General features: G+C 42.0%; 1 protein-coding gene across 4 annotated transcripts in view; it reads left to right on the top strand.

Annotated features, from left to right (window-relative positions):
- Positions 1-14,199, top strand: part of med12 (mediator complex subunit 12) — a 32,527-nt gene extending 18,328 nt beyond the window's left edge. The window contains exons 26-42 of one of the 4 annotated variants that reach the window (XM_086133111.1): positions 1,285-1,464; positions 1,631-1,702; positions 1,788-1,951; positions 2,515-2,676; positions 2,748-2,949; positions 3,258-3,367; positions 3,450-3,585; positions 6,662-6,811; positions 7,389-7,754; positions 7,854-7,989; positions 8,731-8,987; positions 9,350-9,424; positions 10,431-10,660; positions 10,744-10,981; positions 11,719-11,991; positions 13,088-13,169; positions 13,250-14,199. In XM_086133111.1, the coding sequence (XP_085989237.1) occupies positions 1,285-1,464; positions 1,631-1,702; positions 1,788-1,951; positions 2,515-2,676; positions 2,748-2,949; positions 3,258-3,367; positions 3,450-3,585; positions 6,662-6,811; positions 7,389-7,754; positions 7,854-7,989; positions 8,731-8,987; positions 9,350-9,424; positions 10,431-10,660; positions 10,744-10,981; positions 11,719-11,991; positions 13,088-13,169; positions 13,250-13,287 (2,871 nt within the window). In that variant the 3' untranslated portion in view covers positions 13,288-14,199. The remainder of the gene's footprint in view (positions 1-1,284; positions 1,465-1,630; positions 1,703-1,787; positions 1,952-2,514; positions 2,677-2,747; positions 2,950-3,257; positions 3,368-3,449; positions 3,586-6,661; positions 6,812-7,388; positions 7,755-7,853; positions 7,990-8,730; positions 8,988-9,349; positions 9,425-10,430; positions 10,661-10,743; positions 10,982-11,718; positions 11,992-13,087; positions 13,170-13,249) is intronic. The other 3 variants (XM_086133119.1, XM_086133137.1, XM_086133127.1) reach the window with 3 other exon arrangements.
- Positions 14,200-15,296: the final 1,097 nt, after the last annotated feature.

Below are 15,296 nucleotides of genomic sequence, written 5' to 3' on the forward strand. Positions count from 1 at the left end.
TTGTGACCTACTGGTCGGTCACAAGAAAACGCTTGGGAGCTTTCATGGAATTAACTCAATCAAGGTTAAAAAAAAAAAAGTAGACTCCCTGTTCATCAGTTGTGAAATTTATTACTTGATTGATGTATAGAGCAGCCAGTTACATGCCTGTCGCATGCCTCACCGCGCATGTGCTTACAGTGGTAAATGCTAAAATAGCCGCCAACTACGGTGTATAACGACGTATAATACAGTATAAACATGTCAATTATAAATACGTGTACATGGTATGAAGAAGAAATTATTTGTTTTGACATGAAACAAAAACTGTAGCGTTCCTATTTCATCTCTGAAAACATTGTCAGCAAATGAAAAGTACCTTTTCCAGTTCAAGATCGGCCATGCCCCGAAGCCATTTAAGATCAACTTCTAGTACAGTATATTGGCCTCGAACTCTGCCGTGATTTTGTCGGCATTACGGATGATTGTCAAAATCGTTGACTGCCAATTTGTAGTCTTGGCTGAGCTTCATCTGGGAGACTCCCTTTCGAAAATGAGAGGAAATTTCAACCTTCACACACAGCGACATTTGCTTCCGTTCACCACACGTTTTCAGACCATGTGCTCAGGACCGAGCCTCTGGAAGTACAACAGTGTATGAATCTATATGTAGCGTTGCTAAGCAAAGGAGGGGAATCACATGCTGTACATTTTGTTCATAAATGCAAGGCCGCGGCCACAGTTAGCATTCCACGGTTCATTGTAGCTAAGGCCTTTTCCCTGTTTTGTATGAAAAATCTGGTCGTTATCATGAAGTTTACATTGTAAAGGTGTTCGTTGTAAGCAAACTCGGCACATGGAAAATGAATTACGAGAAATCGGGACTTGGAAATATGAATGTTATAGGGGTGAAAACGTAAAAGGGGTATGTTGATAAGAGGTTTGACTGTATCTGGCGAAATTAACTTAAGTTCAAGACACCAGAAAATGTTCCTTGGACACAAACTGAGGCTGCTAGTTCTCTGACCTATAAGGTATGCAGTAGGTAGGTAGAAAGAAATGATGAGGGATATTGAACTGTCACAGCATATTCACACTATACTCATATTAATGAAGTAGAAACAAACAAAAAAGTAAAAACAAGTACAAGAGCATCATTGTGAAGGAATTCAAACAACATTCAAATGTAATTGAAATTAAAACAGATCATTGCATTTTGTGTGAAAGATTAAAATTGAGATTTGACATTAGGAAATGACTCTGCCAACGCTTTTGTGTGCTGACTTCTCATCTTCCTCTCTACAGGAGTGGGTGGGAGAGCGTTGTCTCAAGTCTCTGTCTGAGGACAGCAGTGCCCTTCAGGACCCGGTGCTGGTCAACATTCAGGCCCAGCGGCTGCTGCAGCTCATTTGCTACCCTCACCGGCAGCTGGACAGTGACGACGGTGACAACCCTCAGAGGCAGCGCATCAAACGCATCCTACAGGTTCACCTTCTTTTTTGTTTGTGTTGAAAGATTACTTACTGATGTTCTTTTATTAAAAAATAGTTGCACTGAACATGCAGCCATTTTTGTAAAATGGAGCAATTTGAAGTGTTTCCATTTCCTACCCTCCTCGTGGCATAAATCTGAAATAAAACTCTTCTTGTAGAATATGGACCAGTGGACAATGAGACAGTCATCTCTGGAACTTCAGCTGATGATCAAACAGAGCACAAACAATGCAAGTTGACTTAATTGGATAATGGACCATTACAACTGAGTCACACCCTTGACCGCCATTTCTAAAAATGAGCTCTCTCTTACAGGAGCTCTATTCTCTCTTGGAGAACATAGCCAAGGCCACAATTGAGGTGTTTCAGAAATCAGCTGAAATGAACTCCAGTAACCCCTCAGGGAATGGCGCAGCGCTTCAAAGCAGCTCTGTGCCCAACAGCAGCAGCACCAGCAGCAAGATGAAACCTATTTTAAGGTAAGTGCCTTGCTCACTTTTGTGCAAACAGAATCTCAGACTGGGCAATATGGCCTTGAAATAAAAAGCACAAAAAAAATACATTTTAAGATTTTATTTATTTTTCTTTTCATAAATAGAACAGGCAAATATTTAATTCACACATTTTGAGCTTTTTTATCTTCTGCGATTTGCTTTTCTTCCTCCTGAGACCAAACCAGCTTTTTTTGTTCATAGATTTCTATGAATATATTTTTTTATCTTGACCTGCAATTTTTTGAAAAATAATTGTGAGAGAGGTGGTAAAACTAACTAAATAGCATGCCAAAGTTGCTTATTTCGCAACACTAGCTGTGCTTTTGTAAAGTAGCTCCTCTCTGGTTGCATCCAATTTCGTATAAGCAGTGCACGTCAACAGGGACACGCTCAACGACCAAAGATGCAAAAAATAAAATAAAAATTGTCCTGACCAATGAACTCGTCAGTTGATAAAATTGACTAAGACACGCTAATAACATTTATTTTGTTTAACATGTATCTAATAATGTGGTGGGGTTAACATTATTTTGAGCCATCTGTTTCAGTTCGTCGGAGCGATCAGGTGTTTGGCTGGTGGCTCCGTTGATAGCCAAGCTGCCCACCTCAGTTCAGGGTCATGTTCTGAAGGCAGCCGGGGAGGAGCTGGAGAAAGGACAACACCTTGGTTCGTCCTCGCGAAAGGAGAGGGATCGCCAGAAGCAGAAAAGGTAATAGACAATTATTTTTCATCATTGGATGCTTGAATGATCCTTGATATTTTCACTCCTCTATTTTTCAGTATGTCACTGCTCAGCCAGCAACCATTCCTATCTTTGGTGTTGACCTGCCTGAAGGGTCAGGATGAACAGCGGGAAGGCCTTCTCGCCTCCCTCCACAGCCAAGTTCACCAGATAGTCACCAACTGGAGAGAGGATCAGTATCAGGACGACTGCAAGGCCAAACAAATGATGCACGAGGCCCTGAAACTGCGACTCAATCTTGTAAGGACACTTGAATGAAAATGAAATAAATCTGGATCGGAAACCAAATTCTACAACTGCTGCTTATTAATGAATTTTGACATTAGGACTATTAAGTAATTAAGATGAATGTTAAAAAAATGTCAGCAAAGTATAGTGGGTCGGACTGGATCTGCACTTTGTACCCAAATCTGTTTGTTCATTATATGCTGCAATGAAAATAAAAACATATTTTTGCTGTAGGTGGAAAACATGGCTCGGGCAGTTGCCGCTGCCATTTTGTCAATAATACATGAACGTTAACTGTATTCTTCCCTTGCACGAACAAGGTGGGCGGCATGTTCGACACGGTGCAGCGCAGCACCCAGCAGACCACCGAGTGGGCCGTCCTTTTACTCGACATCATCAGTAGCGGAACGGTGGACATGCAGTCCAATAAGTGAGCCAAGCCACTTAATCACCACTGTCAATAATGTGTGGACATGTTACATGCTGTCAACATTTCTTTTCCTCTCCAACAGTGAGCTCTTCACAACCGTACTGGACATGCTGAGTGTGCTGATTAATGGCACGTTGGCCGCCGACATGTCCAGCATCTCTCAGGGCAGTATGGAGGAGAATAAGAGGGCCTACATGAATCTAGTTAAGAAGCTCAGGGTAAGAACAACACCTCTTCCGCATATTTTTAACTGGTGGTCAATATACATTATCTGACTTGAATTATGAAGCACTTCAGTATTATCTATTTTAAATTGGAAGCCAGTATCAATATATATCGTATTTTCACGATCATTGGGCGCACTTCAAAGTCTAAAATTTTCTCCAAAATGGACTGGCACCTAAACTATGCACCGAGTTCCAAAAACTGTGAGTGTTGCTGTGTGACCTCGATGAGCGCTCCGCTTGACTGTGATGTTATGTGGACATGCTGCTTATATAGAGGAAAGGTGGAAGTAACTGAGGACGGGAATGGCGAGCAGATGTTAAAGGTGGGTGTGAAAGAGGACGCTAAAGGCACACCCATCAGTAGGTGCATATAATGCTGGTACATGAATTGGGCAAAAGAACTTCTGACCCCCGAAAATGGCACCTATGACGAGACACGCCTACGAAGCACAGTTCAAACTTCAAGCCATCATTTACAGGTAGGAAAATGGCAATCCAGCATGTGCGAGAGAATTTAAGATAAATGAATCCATGGTACGCAACTGGAGGAAGCAGGAGAACAAGCGTTGCCAAGTCAAGAAGACAAAGCTGAGTTTCCATGGAAACAAGGTGAGGTGGCCCGATTCAAGAATCGAGGTCAAAGAACAGCCAGGAGAAGCGTCTCTACAGTCATCATTCGACTGAGGGCAAAAATGCTTGCAGAAGAAATGAAAAGCGAACATTTCCAAGGTGGTCTGTCTTGGTGCGTTCATTTTATCAAACGGCACCAACTAGCGCAGTAACTTCTACCGCACTACACGGAAAAGCTGGCCACCTTCGCTCCTAGTGCCGTAAAAAGATTGTCGACAACCACATCCAACCCAAGCACATCACTAACATGGATGAGGTGCCGCTCACTTTCGACATCCCGGTGAACCACACTGTCGAGAAGAAAGGGACCAGCGCAGTAGCGATACGCACAATAAGTCAGATTTTACTGTTGTGCTTGGTTGCTGTAGCAATGGACAGAAACTGCCGCCTATGGTGATTTTTAAGATAGAGAGGCCTGACAAAGGAACTCCAGAGCATTCAAAGTGTAACTGTGAGTGGGGTGGGAGCGATGGATGCCAGAGGGCGAACACAGCATTCTAAAGACTGAAGCCAGCGCCGGACGAGCTACGCCACATGTTGTGAATGGATTGTGGATGCCTGGGCGAACGTGTCTGTTAGTACTGATGCTAGAGCTTTCGAAAAAAGCCTGCATCATTTCTGAGGACCCGCACAGCAACGAAACTGACTTGCACAATGATGACAGGGAACCTGGCATGTTTGATTCTTGCCCACATGTTCATTTTGGATGTAGAAGATGAGGACTTTGATGGATTTGTAGATTAGGATTGATCCAAAAAGAATGTGAGTACACTGTTAAATACTTAAAGTACCACTGAACTCATTTGCTCCTGCTGCCTTTTTAAAAATATATGCCAGCATGCATGTATGCATGCTGCTGTATTGTTTAAACTTGCGTCCAATAATGCAGTGTGTCTTCCGTATATATTAAATACAGATAAATAAAACCTCTCCTCTCTCATGAACACTTTGAGATAGTAATTCATGCCTTTGTCACATCCCGGCTCGATTACTGCAATGCCCTTTACTTTGGAGTCAGCCAGTCCTCCATTAAGCGCCTTCAGCTGGTCCAGAATGCCGCTGCTCGCCTCTTGACTGGTACTCTTAAGAGGGAGCACATAACTCCTACTCTGGCATCAATTCACTGGCTCCCCATACATTTTAGAGTTATTTTCAAGATCCTCTTATTTGTTTTCAAATCTCTAAATGACCTCACACCACCTTACCTCTCTGAGCTCATCCGCCCCTACACGCCTGCCCGGCGCCTCAGGTCTGCGGACCAGACATTATTAGAAGTACCAAGAACTAAACGGAGGCTCAGAGGGGATCGAGCCTTTTCTGTTGCTGGTCTCCCCCACTGAACATTCGGCAAGCCTCCTCGCTGCCCATCTTCAAAACCCTCCTCAAAACTCACTTGTATTCTTTGGCATTCGACTCAGCATGACTTAGATTTGTTCTTGGTTTTACTGTTTGGTGCTTTCTACCGTCTTTATTACCAATTTCTTTTACTGTTTATTGTATATGTTAAATTGCTCCATGTACAGCACTTTGTATGCAGCGATGGCTGTTTGAAAGTGCTCTATAAATACTGTTGAGTTGAGTTGAGATATAGCACCCGTAACTGACACTGAGCCTTTTAATAAGGTGCGGCAAGTATGGTCGTGAAAATGTGTGTGTGTGTGTGCGCGCGTGCGTGCGTGTGTGTGAGTGTGCGCTCGCGCGCGTGTGTGCGCACACAAATTTCACTCAGCACACTAAATAGTGTAATCATAAGGACTACCGGTACATTAAAAGATGTTTATTTCTAATGCTAATTATTTCTGACAGAAAAATATTCACATTTGTAGTTACTGAATTTTTAGTGAGCATGGAATGACAAAAAGTGACATAAATCTTTTATTAACTATAAAATTATTATATTAACCAGCAGATCTCCATGAAATGACATCAGATTTCTTCAATGTTACGTTGGTTCCACCCAGTGTTCAGATAGCGATACTACAGTTGAAAACACACGTTACTTGAAGCACTCTTATTTTACGTCTACAACTTATACTTACAGTTAATGAAATTGATATTTAAATTATGAATTTGGTGAAAACAGGATTATACCACCCCTTTAAACCTAAATGAAATTTCATTCCGTTTTGTAATTAACTTTCATGATGTGATTATCTACAGGAGCCTTGATGGGCCAGTTTCTTGTGTGATTTAACACGTTAAAGAATCACTTCAAAATTGGTGACTTTTATGGATATTTTTTTTTTGTTATAGCATTTGGCCTGGTGTGATACATTGGGCTTGTCCTACCTTTTGTGGTTCTCTTATTCCTTTAATTGCTGCAATATTTGCCATTGAGTCTCAGAAGTTCAGTTTATCTTCTTTCTCTTGAATGTTTAAACGTGTATCACCTCACATGATCAGCATATTTATAAAATATTTGGATTGGCATCCGCAGAAAGAGCTTGGGGATCGGCAGTCGGAGAGCTTGGAGAAAGTTCGCCAGCTGCTGCCACTACCCAAGCAAACACGTGATGTCATCACCTGTGAACCTCAAGGCTCACTGATTGACACCAAGGGGAACAAAATCGCCGGTTTTGAGAAAGAGGTAAGCCGCAGTAGAGCAAGGGATATCATTGAGCTGTTGTTATAAACTAGGGGTGGGCATCGTATGGCTGGCGGGTTCCATGCTGCACGGCCCACAAAATATTTCTATCATCAAGAGTCCCGTAATAATTGTAGCATCAATTTAGCTTTTCCCCCCCCCCCCCTAAAATTGGTTACATATTCATCATTTTTTAAATCCATCTCATTCAATAATTGGTTCAATGATTTATTGTAAATATTAAAATAAAAAGTATTGTATTTGTTACTTAATTTTAAATTTGCATTTCTGTTTCACTTTTTTATTTTGTCATTGATGAATACTAGTGAAATTAATGACAGTCATATTTTAAAATGAGAATGAACAACTTAATTTAAGAAACCGACTTGAATTTTATATACACTATTTTTTTCAACATTTTTAAATGTCATTAAATAATGTTTCAATGATTATTGAGTTACCAATAATTCTAAATAATACAACAAAAAATTAAAATGAATTATTTCAATTTATCTAAGTAGTTTACAGACTAGCTGCTGTTGACTCTACTCGTGCTGAATAAAGGTATATTTTCCATTAGGGGCTTCAAGTATCTACCAAGCAGAAGATCTCCCCATGGGATGTCTTTGAGGGTCTCAAACACTCGGCCCCTCTGTCGTGGGGCTGGTTCGGTACGGTGCGCATGGATCGCAAAGTGACCAAATTCGAGGAGCAGCAGCGCTTCCTTCTTTACCACACGCACCTGAAGCCCAAACCGCGCAGCTACTACCTGGAGCCTCTCCCACTGCCACCCGAAGAAGAGGAGCCACTGACGCCCATCTCGCAGGAGCCCGAGAAAAAGATGTTGGAAGCAGTGAAGCCTGAGAAAAACGTGCCCTCTGTGCCCTCAGATTCGAACAAGAAGAAGTCAAACAAGAAAAAAAAGACTCCAGCGGCCAAGACAGAGGTTCATAAAGCTGTTTCTCTTTTGTTTCAATGGAATATCAGAAAAAAATGTATTGTATCTATTTAAATATTGAAGTTGTCCACTTTGGCTTTTCAAAAGGATTACGTGAACCGCACGCCTGGTGTGAGCTACGGGACAAACATGCCACCGGAGCTCATGCAGAATCCTTACAGCAGGTTGCCCTATAGCCAGCAGAGCATGGGCATGTACACACAGAACCAACCCCTGCCTCCTGGTCAGCACTTAATTCCAGAAACTTTAAAGGAGGCATATCATGGCTCTGTTTTTTTGTTTTGTTTTGTGTGTTTGTTTCGTTTTCTTTTTACACTTTGAAACTGTTCCCAGCTGTTTTTGATGAAAGTTTTTGATGTTTACTTCTTCCATCAAAATAGTATTCAAAGGAGAAAGAATTACAGCACACCCCAAATCCACTGATCACTCTGGTTCTAATCACTCCATATATCATTGATCCTCAGCGAAAAACAACATTACCGATAGATTGACAATTGAAAACGTCATCTTTGCCAAAATACACACCATAAAAAAGAAAGTTACAAATTTCAGAACTAACATTCAGTAACCTCTCGTTTCCTTTATTCTCCGAGCTCCTTCCGAGTCTCCTCTTGCGCTTGCTCTGACTCCGCCTCAAGCATATCTGGCTGTCGTGCTGGATTCCGATTTTGTAGTCTTTGTGGAAACACAAAGCCACACTCGCATTGGCACAGCCCACAGCAGATGAGGTAAATAGTGACTCGTTTGCTTGAGATGGGACGGTCCCCCAAAGCCTGGTCCAAAGGCTTTTTAGAGAAGGGGTTAAGTGTGCTGTATGCTTGATCACTCTAACATGTCATAAGAATTTTATAAAGACACTTGGGAACAGTTTCAATTTGTGGAGAAATGTCATGATATGTCTCCTTTATGTCATGCTTGCTCCATTATCCTGCATCACACGCTTAAGTGGGTTCTCCTCCCGCAGGAGGACCCGGTTTAGATCCCCCTTACAGGCCTCCCCGCAACCCCTCAATGAACAAGATGATGACCACGCGTCCCAGCTACCCGGGCATGATGCCAACGATGCAGGGTAACATGCCAGGCATGATGGGTCTGGACAAGCCATACCAAATGGTCTACAAGCCTCAGCCTAACATGCAGCAGAACCAGATGCTGCGTCACCAGCTGCAGGTCAGACTGGTGAGTCAGGCCCCACTGACAGGTCAAACTGCTCCTCACCAGGTAGAGTTCATTCAATGCTCTAGTTAGTAAGATCAAGTAGAAGTAGAAACGTTTCCTAGATGCGTGGTTTCGCTCTCATAAGCCTTTAAATGGTCTTTACACACCGGGGAGTGACAAATGAAAATGCAACGGTGTTTGATAGTGCAGAACCAGTTGACGAGATTGTCTGTATCTATCTATCTGTCTGTCTGTGTCTATCCATCCATCCATCCACGGTATGTGTGACGTCTAAATGTCATTAAAATGTGCTTGAAAAAGCTTTTCAAAAAAATCACCCCAGTGTTTAAAGACCTTACTGGTGTAAATGTTTTCCTTCAAGGGTCTATTTTTATAGCACGTTTTCGATGTATTTGTTGTTTCAGAATCACAGCATTATAGGCCAACAGATCAGACAAATGGCACCCAACCAACCATACACTTCAATGCAGACATCTCAAGTAAGTTTGATTTGCTTTCAAAACTTAGCTTGTAGCAGACGTGTGCACATTTTTCAGCATGACGTCTCTGATCCACTGGTGAAAGGACACTTTGATCCTCTCCTCTTTCATCTATAACTGCTTCAGACAACAAAGTGTATGCAGAATAGTGGTGAAGATTGCACGACTGTTTGTGTCCTATTTGTTGTGTTGTGTTATTTTTGTTATTTTGACTTCAAAATGGCGCCGCGAGAGTGGCTGCCTTTCCAGCAGCTCCTATATTTTGTTGTTCTACTTCTTCCTTTCATAACTTTGCTGCTGTGAATTGGGAATTTCTCCATTGCGAGACTAATAAAGGTTTTCTTATCTTATCTTATTTCTATCTCCTAGCTTCCAAATTTGTCAGCCCAGCGACTATAATACACTAATGGATTACACACCGTATTTCCACAAATAGTGGCTGTCCCTCTAATAAATGCTGTATCCCAATTAGCCTCCGCACACTTAAAAATATCAATTAAATATAGCAAACGCCCCCCCCCCTGTTCATAAATGCTATCATTCACATGCGGCATTAACTGCTGAACACATATGAAGTCAGTTGCTAACCAAAATGGTCAAATCAAAGCATATAAACGGAAGATACAGTATGTCCTGTGTCAAGCTTTGTACAATGGGGAGGATCTAAATTGGCCTGGTTTTTGCCACAATGGGGCTTTTGTTTAACTTCATCTATAAGACATTAAAGTATATTTAGTTGTTGATATATTTATGGATTAAACTATTAATATACCGGTAGGGGATTGCTCATGGATATTTGCTATTTGTGAAAGGGCTCTGTCCCTATGCAATAATGGTGGGGGATTGGTATGAATATGATTGTCAAAGTCAAGGCCTCCCCGTTTCAGCAGTTGAGTAAATAAACAACCCTGGTTACTATTTTCAGAAATATAGTAATGTATTTTATAAAATGTTCCTCCATGGTCACATTTTGCGTATCATCCACCATTTCCTGTTCTTTATCCAGAATTTATCTCAGGGCTACACGTCATATGGCTCACACATGGGGATGCAGCCGCACCCGTCCCAAGGTGGCGCCATAGTTCCCTCCTCTTACGGGAACCAGAACTTCCAGGGCGCCCATCCAGGAGCCAACCCGGGAGTGGTGGACCCTCTGAGGCAAATGCAGCAAAGGCCCAGTGGTTACGTTCACCAGCAGGCGCCGGGATATGCACACAACATACAGAATGCACAGAGGTCAGTTTGTCATGCTGTTCACCTTGTGAACCGCCTTGATGAATACACACATTATATCGTCAACATCTGCCATTCAACCTCAGGTTTGCCCACCAGCCCATCCAGCAGAATCCCATCATGCACGGTCTCGGTCACATGGGAAGCCAAAGCGGCCCTCCGGGCATGAGGCCCAATCAGATGCTGACAGAACAGCAGCAGCAGCAACAACAACAGCAGCAGCAACAGCAACAACAACAACAACAACAACAGCAGCAGCAGCAACAACAACAGGCAGCAGCACAACAACAGCAACAGCAGTACCTCAGACAGCAAGCACTTAGAGTATGTAGCTCACATAAAGAACCTTATTCATTTCCACATGGGGTTCTTGTGGATCGTGAGGTTTTAAAAGACATTGAATCTACGAATCTATTAAAAAAAAAAAAGGCCTTAAGTAGCATTACATTTTCTCAAAGAAATCTTTTAAAAGTCTTCAAAAATATTAACTCTTGATCAGTGGAATTTTATGATTGTATGTAGTCTCAAATTAAATTAATATTCTTAAAAAAATAATTAACTGAATGACTCTTATGGGAACATCACATGACGACGATTGCGGAACCAACAAAACAGTAATGTGGTTTTGTTCTTAAGGGCAGATGCACGTCAAGTATCTTTTTTAAGGAAAGTCAACTTTGGACAATGGGGACACCGGGAACAGTGTAGAGTTGGTCTTAAATTTAATTGCAAATGGAATTAAAAGTCTTGAATTTAATGTGACTTAACCTGAAGGAACATAGTCCAAAATACTTTGGGAAATTTGTGTTGGGCAGTGACCCCAAAACGATATAAAAAAAAAAATCAATTGTTTTTATGATTCTTGCGATATCCTGTAAGAAAATCAACATGTATGTATATATATGTATATATAGAGAGAAGAGAGAGAGAGATAGATAGATGTATATGTATATTGCTGGTATCGTACAATTTGTCACACCGAGCGAACTCCACACATTTTTTTTCATGGAAAAAAAATGAAAAGGGACACAATGAGAGTATGTGCAAATGTCTCCATACAGCAGCAGCAGCAGGCCCAACAAGTTCAACAGCAACAGCAGCAACAAGTCCAGTCCCAGCAGGTTCCTCCACAGCAGCAGGTTCCTCAGCAGCAACAGCAGCAGCAACAACAACAACAACAACAACAACAACAACAACAGCAGCAACAACAACAACAACAACAACAACAACAGCAGCAGCAGGTGTCAGGTGTGCCTCCACCAGGGCAGCAACAGAATCCGGGCCTGGGCATGCAGCCACTCCCTCCACAGCAACCCATGGTACGACCCAGCACAGTAAGACTCGACACAGTGTGTGTGTGTATTCTACTCATTGTGTGTTGGTGTTAATAGAGTAAAATAGTGAGTCGCGCATCTTAAAAACAAATACATAAAAGGTAGGGGTCAAAATCATTTTATTTGTTTGGATGCTTTTGCCGTGGCGATGTGCTGTTTGCGACGAAAAATGATGCGGTTTTTGAGGGTCTGAACTTTTGCAAAAATTGATGACATTTACAATACATGCAGATTTATATAGCGCTTTCACAACAGCGGCAGCTGTAACAAAGCGCTTAACAAAACAGTTAACATAAAGTAAAATAATAAACACAACACATAGCATAAAACACGGACAGTCGTGCAGTCCTAACCACTTTTCCGTCACACGCTTTGTTGTTTGAAGCAGTTTGAGATGAAAGAGGAGAGAATCAAAGTGTCCTTTAACCAGTGGATCAGAGACGTCATGCTCAGGCCTGGCAAAAACTTGTATATTTTAAAAGGGTATTTTCCAGTGTGAAAGTACCCCAACGTCTCCAGGGTCGTGAGGGCCCTTGACAGCTGCTCGCAGCTCAAATTAAAATATACTTATTTTAAAAACAAACCCCTGCAGCACCTCGGCTTTTATCATAGACCATACTGTCACAGTCACGATGTTTGCCGCCTGCTGTTCCACCAGCAGCCTATTGGTGCTCTCAGGACGGCCAAGGTCAGATTCACAGGAGGGAGCAAAGAAGACCTCCTGTGTTGCACATTGTAACATGCTGTAGGAAGTTGTTAGGAGATGAAAAAGAAGAACATGATTGAAGTTTCCACTGACCATTATGAGAGCACAACCATGTTTATAAAGTGTAATCTCACGAGCGCAGCTTGCATATGACATCACTTGCGTTGGCTGTAGCAACTGAAGGTTAAATGTAAGCAAACACGCAACTCAAAGCATTGGAGAGTAATTGTCTAGTCCCAACATTAATTTTCAGTATAATTGTGTGGTTGAATTATCTGTGGCTTTTCCTGTCAGAGAAATGCGTTCAAGTTTTACAGGAAATTTAAATTCAAAGCTGTTCCTGGTGTTTTTACACTTAACTGTACTATCATATGTGTACCCACCTTGTAGTTCCCACGTCAGGGCATGCAGCAGACGCAGCAACAGCAGCAGACGGCTGCTCTGGTCAGACAACTGCAACAGCAACTCTCAAGTCAGTCAGATTTTCCTTCGCTTGTTGTCTCATCTTCTCACACGTCCTCTTTATAACCAACTTTTGTTTGTTTTAAATAGATACACAACCAGGACAGAGCACCAATTCATATTACTGACCCTGACAGTGCATAGCTGTGACCGCGTATATGTGAAGAGGCACAAACCCAGTGGGAGGTCCGATGCTGATGGCGAGAAAACATCGCCTCACATCGCTTTTCTCACCGTCGGATTATGGAGGCCAAGATAGATATGGAAAAGTCTATGTAAAAAAAAATAAAATAAAAAATGAAAGGATAACAATGCATTTTTTTCTGTATTTTATTTTACTTTGTACATTTTTTTTCAGTTTTGTGTATTTCTCATTAAATCATGTCAAGTTTTTGTCTTGTAACGTCTTGTTTGCGACCTGTATTCTGTATTTAAGTTAAATATGAAATGAAAACTTTGATAAAACCAACAGCAAAACTTTTTTTTGATTCAAAAAGACCAGAAAATTGTTGTAATTTTTTTCCCTGCTTGTTTATTTAGACACTTTTACCTTTACAGTTACAAATAACTAAGCCATAAACTCATGTTTGTATAGGCTCAATGGTCGCAACATTAGGTGCACCTGCACAATAAACATTCAACCTTTTATCAAGACAATTCCGCCATGTTTGACAGGATCACAGACATGTTAATTTGTGCTGTTTTTTGTTGCAGAGTGTCCACTCAGGGGTCCTGTCAATGATGACATGAAATTATTCAAGCCTCCCATTCAATATCATGAATACAGTGTATTTGTATTTCAGGTTTAAAACGTTTTTTTTACTATTATAGTAACGTAATTTTGGATTTTAAGTTAAAACTATTCTTTATGACAATTATGTCACCGTTTTTAGGTCCAACTTTTGTGTGGGGAAATCGCCTAACAACAATTACTTGTGATGGGGAAGTGAAACTTCAAATTTGCTTGATGAACTACAAGAGTTGTATTTTTGACTCCTCTAGATGTCACTGTTAGTGTAAATAAAGGGCTTGAAGAACTGGCAAGTCTGTATACTTTCAGCAGAAAGTGCCATCTAGAGAATTAAAAACAACAACTGTGAAGCAAATTTGACGCTTCATTTTAGTAACAATTACTGCAAAGTGACATTGTAGTTAACCACTTACTACTGATTGTACCGTTGATTTTTTCTCTCTCTCGATAGGCACTTCCATTACACATCAAAGAAGAATACCTCAGAAAATGTGTGACGAAGAGACATAGGCAGGTGTCCAATGTTGTTATATCAGGGCTTTTTTTTTTACTATTTTTTGCCTTCCATTCAGTGTTCTATTAACCCGCCATGCATGTTTTTGGAATTTTGGAGGAAACCGGAGTACCCAGAGAAAATTGTTTTTTTCATTACCTAGACAATCACGTTTTCATTTGAGTGGGGGTATTTTCATGGTGGAGGGGATTGCGTGACCCAATGGCGCTAAATTGTCTGGGTCTTTCGGCCCTTGGCAAGGTCACACATGGCAAACAGGTCCTCCATGCTCAGAGACCTTTTTTGACAATTGAGAAATTTGGATCACGTTTTTCCTTGCCCGGACGTGGGTTACCAAAGCCCGACACTGGAGCCAGGCCTGGAGGTGAGGCTTGCTGGCGAGCGCCTCGTGGCAGGGCCTGCACCTGAAAAGCCAACGTGGCTCACCACCTGTGGGAGGGGCCAAAGGAGTCGGGTGCCTTATGAGGTAGGTGGCGGCAAAAGACAAGGACCTTGGCCGTCTGATCCCTGGCCACAGAAATTAGCCCTTGTGACGGGGGAATGTCAGCTCTCTGACAGAGAAGGAGCCTGAGCTAGTGTGCGAGGCTTATAGAGGTTCTGACGAGGTAAGAGTCGGGCTTGCCTCCACGCACAGCTTAGGCTCTGCTACCAGTCCTCTCGAGAGAGGTTGGATCTGGAGTTGCCCAAGGTGAGGAGCGCCGAGCAGGTGTGGGCATACTTATCGCCCCTTGCTTGGTGTCTCTACTCTGGGGCTCACCCCAGTGGATGAGAGGGTAGCCTCCCTCCGCCTTTGGTAGGGGGGTGGGGACAGGTCCTCAAAGTTGTTTGTGCCTATGCACCAAACAACAGTTCAAAGTACCCACCCTTGGAGT

This window comes from Hippocampus guttulatus, chromosome 2, assembly GCF_054856545.1.
Source record: "Hippocampus guttulatus isolate MCC_2025c chromosome 2, RoL_Hgut_1.0, whole genome shotgun sequence".
Lineage (NCBI taxonomy): Eukaryota > Metazoa > Chordata > Actinopteri > Syngnathiformes > Syngnathidae > Hippocampus > Hippocampus guttulatus.